Source organism: Notolabrus celidotus, chromosome 23 (assembly GCF_009762535.1).
Source record: "Notolabrus celidotus isolate fNotCel1 chromosome 23, fNotCel1.pri, whole genome shotgun sequence".
Taxonomy (NCBI): Eukaryota; Metazoa; Chordata; class Actinopteri; order Labriformes; family Labridae; genus Notolabrus; species Notolabrus celidotus.
The window spans coordinates 4,372,589-4,383,286 of NC_048294.1; the positions used below are offsets into that span (position 1 = coordinate 4,372,589).

The window sequence follows — 10,698 nt, forward strand, 5'->3', positions numbered from 1 at the left end:
GCAGTTCCAGTCGTGTCAGTTAATAAGCATGTTTACGAGCCTGCTGGCCTCAAAACCAATTTCCAGCAGCAGCTTTCTAAGCTAAATAACAGCCTTTGTCTCAGCAGCATCGAAAGTCACGCCTCTCACGGGGAAACATAAACGTTGCAGTTCACTGAAATCAGACTGTGGTTTTGTCCTGAAATGAGATGACCACTGGAGACTGAAATTGATCTTGGTTCTTTAAAAACAGCGCCAGAAAGGGATCGAGTGCCCAAAGTTAGATGTTGGACCTAAGTAGCCGCTTGGACCGAGTGCTCCGTGGTTGAACGGTTGATTTGAAGCTGAACCTTGTGTCCTACATGTGGTGGAAGTCTGAGATTCTCATTGAAAACACAGCAGATCTTTGAAATAGCTCATAAAGCGGAGGAAGATTGGGCAACAGCGGAGAGGACTTGTGTCAGCAATAATAGCAGTGTTGGGTTACATGTCTACCACGAAGTGATCCGAGTCTCTTGGAAGAGGGTGCAGCACCTCGTCTGAACTTCAACCTTTGAATAACCTCATCATCCGACACTGAGCAAAGCCAAACCGACGTTTGTTTTGGGATAAATCTATCGTCAATTCAGCTTATTTTAAATTCAGGCTGAGCTTCCTTTAGGTTGGGATCCTTAAGGAATAAAAAGCTGTTGGTTTGATGCCATGGTGATAACCCCACGAGATGAATACTTGCTTTTTATCTGCTGCTGACAATTTCCAGAGTCTTTAACGGTAACAGATGTGCTGGATGGACTACAAGGCTGTTATAGGACAATGTACAGAGGCAGCAATACAAGGAGTTACACATATCACAGAAGTATGAAGAAGAAGAAGCACAGAGTGTACTGGAAATATTTCAGTTTAATATTTATTGATGAACCTCAGTCTGTCAAATCAGACATTTGAGGTCATATTTGAAAACAACAAAGATGTTTAACCTAGATTAGAAACATGGATAAAACTTGAACCACTTTTATCCGTCATCCATCTATCCATCTATTTATCCGTCTATTTGTCCAATTATCCATCTATCCGTCCATTTATCCATCCATTTATTCATCAGTCCATCCATTTATCTGAAAAATGTATCCATCCATCCATTTATCTGTCCATTCATCTATTCATCCATTTATCCGTCTATTTGTCCAATTATCATCCATCCTCAATTTATCCGTCTATCCAACTATTCATCCATTTATCCATCCATCGATCTATCGATCCATCCGTCTGTCCATTTATCCATCCATCCATCCATGTATCTGTCCATCTATCAATCCATTTATTCGTCCATCCATCTATCCATCCATTTATCTGTCCATTCATCTCTCCGTCCATCTATCTATCTATCCATCCATCCATCCTCCATTTATACGTCCATCAGTCTATTCATCCATTTTTCTGTCTTTTTGTCCAATTATCCATCTATCTATCTATCTATCTATCTATCTATCTATCTATCTATCTATCTATCTATCTATCTATCTATCCATCCATCCATCCATCCATCCATCCATCCATCCATCCATCCATCCATCCATCCATCCATCCATCCATCCATCCATCCATCCATCCATCCATCCATCCATCCATCCATCCATCCATCCACCCATTTTCCTTTATGTTCTTTTAGAGAGTATAATGTTATAATGTTTCTATCTGTCCACATTTTAAAGAAGCATAACTCGTGCTGAACCTAACAATTGTAATTCCCAGTCTTTGGGCTTCATTAATTTATTTACCTTCGGTGGTTTTGTTCACTATTTCACAAATTAAAGCATCAATGAGCAACTTCTGTAGATATGTCAGCTAAAAACCCGAGTTTGTCTTCCTCCCAAAGAGTAGAAGATAAAAACAGCAGCAGCATTATTACTCATGTGAAAGAGTGAATTCTGTACAAAGTCCACTTCGAGGAATTGACTGCAGCTATTTGCCATAGAAGCAACAGAAGATCATAAATCACTTCATGCCCTCGGGACAAATAATTATAACACAGCACAGACCATCAGGTACTTGTGGTTTAGATGGATTTTATTCTCTGTCAACAGCAAGTGACGGCCAAATATGCAAAACACTCATCTCACCATTCCAACAAAAACACAGTCTGAATGTTCACATTTACGTTTCAGAAATGTCTTCTTACCTCAGGGTGCTTTTATGCAGCTTCTTACTACATGTGCTTCAACAGGCGTCATTTTTCTCTGTCTTGTGGTTACACTGAAATTGGTTTGTTCTATATAACAGTAGAGGTTTGAATTACCAAGGGTAAGGAGCAGAGGTATCTGGTGTCATGGCCAGAGTGAGCATGTATTTCTGAAGGTGATTGGTTAAACAAAAAGTAACCCTTTGTTATCAGAATTTGTACATATTTAGCCTCCTATCTTGAAAGACTTAAATTGAATGTGAAGTCAACCAAATTATGAGAACTATCTGGGAAAGAAAGCATGAAATATGGTTAAAAGCTGCAGGAAAAAATAGCTGAACACAGAGTAAATAAACATTACAATTAAAGCAAGCTACATCTTTAAAAAAATCCTAAAATCAAAATGTTTACGGTTTAAAATGTTAAATATTTCTTTCTTCTTTGGCCTCTGTTTTATAGCATATTGAATGTCTTGGGGTTTTTAACATTTTTATTTTTGGGACCTTCCAAAAAAAGCTATCAGCAACTATTTTCGCTAGTTTTAACATTTTAATATATCATCGTTCCTGAGATGTGATTATAAGGTACAGGTGGGAAATAATGTCCAAAAAGCAAAACAGGTTTTTAACATTTTCGTTTTTCAGACCTTAGTTTTTAACATTTTAATATATCATCGTTCCTGAGATGTGATTGTAAGGTACGGGGGGGGTAATAATGTCCAAAAAGCAAAAAGGGCTTTTAACATTTTCATTTTTGGGACCTTCAAAAAAAACTATTAGCAACTCTTTTGCTAGTTTTTAACATTTTATCATATCATCGTTCCTGAGATGTGATTGTAAGGTACAGGGGGCTAATAATGTCCAAGAAGCAAAAAGAGTTTTTAACATTTTCATTTTTGGGACCGTCAAAAAAAAGCTATCAGCAACTCTTTTTGCTAGTTTTTAGTATTTTATCATATCGTCGTTCCTGAGATGTGATTGTAAGGTACAGGGGGGGTAATAATGTCCAAAAAGCAAAAAGGGCTTTTAACATTTTCATTTTTGGGACCTTCAAAAAAAAGCTATTAGCAACTCTTTTGCTAGTTTTTAACATTTTGTCATATCATTGGTCCTGAGATGTGATTGTAAGGTACAGGGGGGAAATAATGTCCAAAGAGTAAGTTAGTGGACATCTCATTGAAGGAAAATTACAACTAAAGTCAATAAAATTAGAATAAACCCAATTGGTTACAACTTCGTAAATTTGAATATTTGGTGTTTATTTTCAGGAAACATCTTTGAGTTTTCAACTTGTGTTAAAAAATGAAAAATTCACTTTTTTTTGTCTACTTCAGATACCAGATCATTAAACTAGATCATTGTTTGATCAATTAAATTAGAAGATCTGTCCTAGAACCAGACACAGGATATAAAACATGACCGGATCTGAAACCTGGATTTGAAAAATGGTCCAAACTGGTCTTGACCTCATCACATTTGAAGTTCATGACAGGGGAAGGGCAACACCCAAATTGCAGCCTTCCTTCATTTCGTTGGTGTTAATAACCGGCTTTAAATGTCTTCCACAGACGTATCCCGCCCGGCAACAGGAAACTGCCAAGCTCAATCGGAAGTACAGCCTGACTGAGAGGTGAGCCGCTTCCTTTAAAAACTCTTACATTCATGTTCCATTTTCTGATATTCTTTTATTGTCAGCATTTTAAAATTCTACCAAAGAAAGTCAGACGTGTCCTGTTTTAGTCTGATTGTTTGTGAGTGAATCCATGGAGACTGTAGGTGCGGTCGGCCCTTTGTGAACTGACGGGCGGAAATCCCACTCGGTCATGCCTGGCTGTGATTTGACTGTAATGAGCTCTAAGTGTGCGGGGTAATCATCCATGCTTAAATTGAGGCCATAATGACATGTGGTTGGACGGTGATTTCTGTATGTCAGGATGCAGAGAGGGGGTTCAAAAGGCCTATACTCATATCTGACCTGAGACGGGAACAGTTCAGTGAGTCTGGAATGCAAAGAGGATCACCTGCTGTAAATTAACAACTTTCTCCGGCTGTCCGTATTTGTTTGCATACGTTTACCACAAAGAAAGACTTACGGCTTCTCCAGGAACTAAAGGACCTTTTCAGGAACTCCAAAGGCTCCAAGTTTAGTCCTCAGGTCGTTGATCTACCCCTTGAAAAGTCCCTCCCCCTTTTGGGAGTACTTTTGGGGGCGGGGCCTGCAATGCTGAGCACCTTGAGTGTTTTTATTCCACCTGCAGTCCACGATAACATCCCACACACTTGTGATTCACTTGGTTTAACAACTCCTGAACATTCATATCCTCTGAGTCTGATGGCGGGAATGCGTCTCTGTTAGCTCCCGGTGTTACAGTTAGAAGAGTGACCCTGTAAACTGGTGACCCGTCAGTGTTTGTGGAGTTTACATCAGCTGTTGAAACATGGAATGAGTCTTCGGGAATGCATAGCAGCTTAGTTTTTATTAAAATGTATTTAATGATGATCTAAAGGCGTTTCTGAGGGATGCACCTGGCAAAAGTCTCCAGTTAACAGGGTCACTATTTAAACTGAAACACCGGTTGATCTCTGCCAAGACTTTTAAGATCTGTCCTCTTGCTTTAAAGCTGGGGTTGGTAGTCAGATTTTGTATACTGGTTAAAATGAACTTTATGTCCCGATGGCAATCAATACATAATGTGCCTTTAAGAGAAATTCCTGGAACTAAATGGTTCTTAAGACTTCTGGTTGAAAAGCACCTTTAGTTAGCCTCAAGAATCGGATTCATGATTCAACTTTTGAAGTCAATTCCTCCCAGTTTTTCCATCCTTCAGTCCATTTCTGTTTGTTCATAAAGGAATGTAACTTCTTCTTCTTCTTCACAGGGACTACTCAAGTTGGAGACGGGAGTCCAGACCCCCAGAGAGCGTTAACCAGTATCATCAGCCCCATCAACGGGGTCAGTGGAGCTCCAGGCAGGCGGACGCAGGCAACAAGGATCAGAATGGATACTCTTTCCCTCCCCCGCCGGCTCCTCTCTCGCTCCGAGGACGAGCCATGTCCGAGAACGATCTCAGGTTCGACAGCAGCCACCGCTGGTCGCCGTCCATTTCTGTGTCCACCAGCCAGACGCTGAACGAGGTGGAGGAGGGAGCGGGCGGTGTCAGCCAAAACACCGCCCAGCCAAACAGGAAGAAGACGCCACCTCCCCCGAGACCGCCGCCTCCAAAGTGGGAGCAGTTCCACCGCAGACGCGCGTCTCACCACACCCTCTTCTCCTCCTCCTCTTCCACTTCTTCAGCTTCTGCAGCTACTCCAAACTCCATCCACTCCTCCTTCACCCCTCCACCTGAAACGTCCAGACAGCGCTCCTACAGCCTCCCTCCAGAGAGACAGGAGGCGTCGGAGAGCTGCCCCCGCTGCAACTGCAACCAAAGCCAACAGATTCCGACGAATGACGTAAACCACGTGCAAACCCGGGAGCACGCCTTCTCCCATGCTCCGTCCAATCAGGATCAGGTTGAATGTCACGGGCAGCCTTTTGCCGTCGCTCCGCCCAGTCCTATGTTCTCCAGGCGGGCTTTCAGACCAGTGGCTCCGCCTCAAAGAGAGAGGGACCAGAGAGGCTCGTATGGAGGACAGCAGGAGAGGATGGAGATTTTAACTCCACCTCTTCCTCCTTTACCTGCAGAGGAGAGTTTGAACAGGTGAGCTTTCATCTTTGTCTTCATCAAATCACCTGCCATGCATTTAGCTAGTTACAGCGGCGAGGAAAAACTTCCTTTAACAGGCAGAAACCTCCAGCAGGACCAGACTCATGTTAGACACACATCTGCTGAGACCGAGTTGGGGTTGGAAAGAGGGATAGAGGAGAATAAGAGAGAGAGAGATGATAGTGGTGAGATGGATAGTAGTAGTTGTTCCCGCTGGAGTCTGGAACGTCCACAGCAGGAGGAACCTACGGGACAAGGGAGCTTAGGGACTCCAGGAGGTCTATTGTTAGTAACTTTAATGGGACAGGGAGAGTTAAAGTAAGTGATGGGGGGTTGGGGGTGAGATAGGATCCCGGTGACAGTTCCCCCGGCAGTCTAAGCCTATAGCAGCATAACTAAGACCTGGTCCCAGCCTGAGCCTGCTCTAACTCTAAGCTTTAACAGATCTTGATACTTTCTCTCTGCAGTGTCCCTGAGATAAACATCAGTCACAGTCCAGACCAGGACCGAGGAAGACCTTACAAACAGCAGACTACTGTTAGACCTGGAGCCGAGTGGGAGAGGACCCCGTCCCCCAGAGTTCGCTGCGACTCAAATCTTGCACCTGTGATAGAAAACGGAGGCGATGGCGCCGTTCTACCTCCAGAGTCCTACTTCTCCATCGACTATGAGCAGCAGCAACGGCAGCTCCACATGAGCGCCGACCTCCAGAAGATCCCCAAACCAGGAACGGAATCAGAGACCACCCTCAGCCCGAGTCCCGCTCACAGCCTGGACGCAGAACTGGACATCCCAATGGAGACAGACATCGACGACTTCCAGGAGGACGAGGGATGTCCAGCGGAGGACGGTCTGCCAGCGATCACCAGCGAGCTCCCGTGCTTCGCTCTGCCCGTCACGGTCCTGGAGACGGATATCGACACCTTACAGGACTCTGAGGCCTCGCCTTCAGGGAGGGCGAGGGCGGAGAGCAGCTCCGTGGAGGAGGAGCTGGAGGCCGGGGAGAGCAGCAGAGAGAGGCTGAGTCTGGAGGACCTCTTCCCCCACAGCAGTGAGGGGGAGTCGGGCACGGAGAGCTGGAGGGGAGCCTACCAAAGCACGGAGCACAACACGGACAGCCTGGATAGGTAACGAGAGAGAGAGGGCTTAAGCCTGAGGGGTGGAATGTGTGTGTGTGTGTGTGGGGTGCATTAATTACACAGGCCATTTGATTCGTACAAGACCTAACTGTTCTTGTCACTAATCTTATCCCTGCTTTCCCACAAACTCTCCAAAGCACCTTAATACGTCCAGCTTTCTTTATTCTCTCTGTGTTAATACGTGCCAGATTTATCAATCAATCAATCAATCAGACTTTATTTATAAAGCGCTTTTCATACAATGACATTGTAACACAAAGTGCTGTACATAAAAACAACTTAATTAATAATAACAACAACAAAAAAGAAGAAGAAAGATACTGATAAAAACACTGGAGGTAAAATAAGATGTTAAAACTCAACACAGGAAGCTAAACTCACCAAAATAAAATACTTTTCTAAGATAATAAAACACTAAAATGTTAAACCTTTAAAAGAAAATAAGATGCTATACTACTAACAAATAACTAAAATAAAATAAAATGAAATAAATAAAAAGTGACAAAAATTTGAAGTAGATAACAAATAAATAAACAATTTTTTTTTAAAAAGTGATTAAAATTTGAACTAGATGAATAAAAAAATAAATAAAATACAAAGTTACTAAAATTTGAACTGGACAACAATTAAATAAATAAATAAAATTAATTAATAAGATTATAAAACACTAAAATATCAAACCAATAATAGAAAATAAGATGCTAACTTAAAATATCAATGAATAGATAAATAATTAAATAAAATGAAATGCATTTTCTAAGATAATTAAACACTCAAATATTAAACCATTAAAAGAAAATAAGATGCTATATTTGCCAGGTTGTTACTGTAAATAAGAATTTGTTCTTAATGACTCACCTGGTTAAATAAAGGTTAAATAAAAAAAGTCATTTAAATAAATAAATTAAATGAAGTAAAAAGTGACTCTTTAAAACCTATAAAATAATCTTAACGTCTAAAAGATACAGGAAGCCAAGCAGAGACTTTGAATTAGTGTGATGTGGAGTCTCTCTCTCTGGTCTTTGTTGCATTCTAGCAGCTTAAATTACCTTAGTGTCTTTTCACTTCGACTGATCTTCTCCCTGTGTATCTGTTCATCTTGACTTCTCATCATCTTTGTACTTCAGATGTTTTTCTCTGGCCTCTTGTTTCCTCTGATAATTGATTGCACTCTTCTAATCACTGTATTTTACGACTCTGTGTCTGTTCAGTCGCTCTGCCTCTGTGTTTTATCTCTGCCTAAATAAAACACACTCCTCTCTCCTCTGTTCCCCCTGTTTCCTCTCTGTCAGGCGGTCGGGTGCGAGCTCCAGCTGTTCCTCTTATTACAGCACGTCTGCAGCCAAAGCTCAGCTGCTGTCACAGATGAAGGACTTCACGGATAACAGAGAGAGGGACGAGGACGACGAGCTGACGTATAAGGTAGCACGTCTGAAGACCTCTTATAGTGCTGTGTATCTATTTGAACAAATGTTTCATGTGTTGTGTTCTCTGTCCGGCTGCAGAAACAGCTGATGGAGAGCCTCAGGAAGAAGCTGGGCGTGCTGAGGGAAGCTCAGAGGGGGCTGCAGGACGACATCAGAGCCAATGCACAGCTGGGAGAGGAGGTGGGGACAGATCTATTCATTCCTACAGTTTGACTTCCTTCTTTGTGTATTTCAGAAATACCGTACCATACTGTATCATATTGTATCAAAACCGTATCCTATCATTATCCTACCCTACCGCACTGTATTGTATCAGATTGTATCGTGTCATATCTTATTGTTCCCAAACTTTCCACCCCCAAAATAAAGGTGACAAACACTCGTGACCTCCACTGTCCCTCTAGGTTATAAAATGTTGCTTCATACTTCAATTAGCTTGTCTGCAGCAAATTAGCCATGTGGCTTTGTTTCCTGTGCTGCAGTGAATTAGCCTCCTGCTACTGATGTTTGTTAATGAACTGTTATCTTACTGTTACCTCAGGAGTTGACAGGCAACAAAGAAAGGCAGACAACTCATGAAACACTCTTTATTTGGATAGTTTTATTTAAAATGTAACTGCCATTTTCAAAATAGTTTTATCTCGCGACCCTCCAGGGGGTCCCGATCCCCACTTTGGGAATCACTGCCATATCCCACCCTGTCATACCAGGTCATATCTTGTCACACCGTATCACAGAGTGTTGTATCGTGTCATGTAGTGTCGTGACATATCATTTCCTAGTGCATCACATCGTACTGTATCGTATCAAACAGTATCGTATAGTGTCATATGGTATCGTACTTTATCGTATCATATAATGCTGTATTATATTGTATAGTGTCGTATCATATCATGTCACATCGTACGGTAGCGTATCGTATAGTATCATATCGTGTCGTGTCAAATCAGATCGCATAGTATCGTATAGTATCATATCGTGTGATGTCATATCCTATCGTATAGTATCACATCGTATCCTATCATATGTCACATCGTGTTATGTTGTGTCACATCGTATCGTATAGTGCTGTATCATATCGTATAGTGTTGTGTCGCATCTGATCCTATCGTCAGATGTATCGTGTTGTATCATATATATATGTATATATATATATATAGTATCACATTGTATCGTATCATATCATGTCACGTCGTGTCGTGTCATATCGTATGGTAGCGTATCATATCGTGACAAATCGTATCGCATCGCACCGTGTCAAGCCATATCCTATCGTATCGTATAGTATCACATCTTATCGGATCGTATAGTATCATACATCACAACGTATGGTTTCATATCGTATAGTATCGTATCTTATCGTATCGTGTCATGTCATATCCTATCGTATTGTATTGTATAGTATAAAATCTCTCACATCACATTGTGTCGTATCGTATCACATCGTGTCGTATCGTATCGTATAGTTTAGTGTCTTATCGTATAGTATCGTATCGTATCACACCGTAATGTATTGTACTTTTTGGTATTCTTTCGTATTGCAATGTATTGCGTTGTATCGTGACGTGAAGTGATGTGTGTCGTGTTGTTTCCTGGTCTTGTCAGGTCGTACAGTACTGCACTATATTTTACTATACTGAATTATTTTATATAATAAAGCATGGTGTGTTATCTTATGGTATAGTATGGTATGACATGGTATGGTATCTGGGAATACCCTGAATGTCCAGGGTCTCAGAGGCTCTTGTCCTAATCTACCTCCTCTCCTTGAAGCGTTGTACTCACGCTGTGTCTCTATCCGGGTCCTCAGGTGGAGAGCATGGTGGTGACCGTGTGCAAACCCAACGAGGTGGACAAGTTCCGCATGTTCATCGGCGACCTGGACAAGGTGGTGAGTCTGCTGCTGTCGCTGTCTGGGAGGCTGCTGAGGGTGGAGACCACGCTGGACACACTGGACCCTGAGACCGAGCACCATGAGAGGGTGAGAGGGGGGGGGACACAGGAAGGACGGGGAGGGATAGTGGGAGTGCAGGGTTTGAATTTATTCTAAATGGAAGTATGGTTGAGAATCTGCATAACAGAGGCATCCTCTTGTTTCCTATTCCATAGCTCCCCCTGCTGGAGAAGAAGCGTCAGCTCATGAGGCAGCTGTCTGAGGCTCAGGACCTGAAGGACCACGTGGACCGCAGAGAGCAGGCCGTCAGCAGGGTGCTCGCCCGCTGCCTCTCCCCTGAGCAGCACAGAGACTACAGGTAAACAAACTACACC

At 42.3% G+C, this 10,698-nt stretch overlaps 1 protein-coding gene across 2 annotated transcripts in view; it reads left to right on the forward strand.

Moving 5' to 3' along the window:
* shroom4 (shroom family member 4) overlaps positions 1–10,698 on the forward strand; it is a 102,644-nt gene that overhangs the window by 87,664 nt on the left and 4,282 nt on the right. For both annotated transcript variants that reach the window (XM_034676754.1, XM_034676753.1), the window contains 7 exons: positions 3,726–3,787; positions 5,037–5,858; positions 6,332–6,991; positions 8,296–8,425; positions 8,509–8,610; positions 10,241–10,411; positions 10,540–10,682. In XM_034676754.1, the coding sequence (XP_034532645.1) occupies positions 3,726–3,787; positions 5,037–5,858; positions 6,332–6,991; positions 8,296–8,425; positions 8,509–8,610; positions 10,241–10,411; positions 10,540–10,682 (2,090 nt within the window). The remainder of the gene's footprint in view (positions 1–3,725; positions 3,788–5,036; positions 5,859–6,331; positions 6,992–8,295; positions 8,426–8,508; positions 8,611–10,240; positions 10,412–10,539; positions 10,683–10,698) is intronic.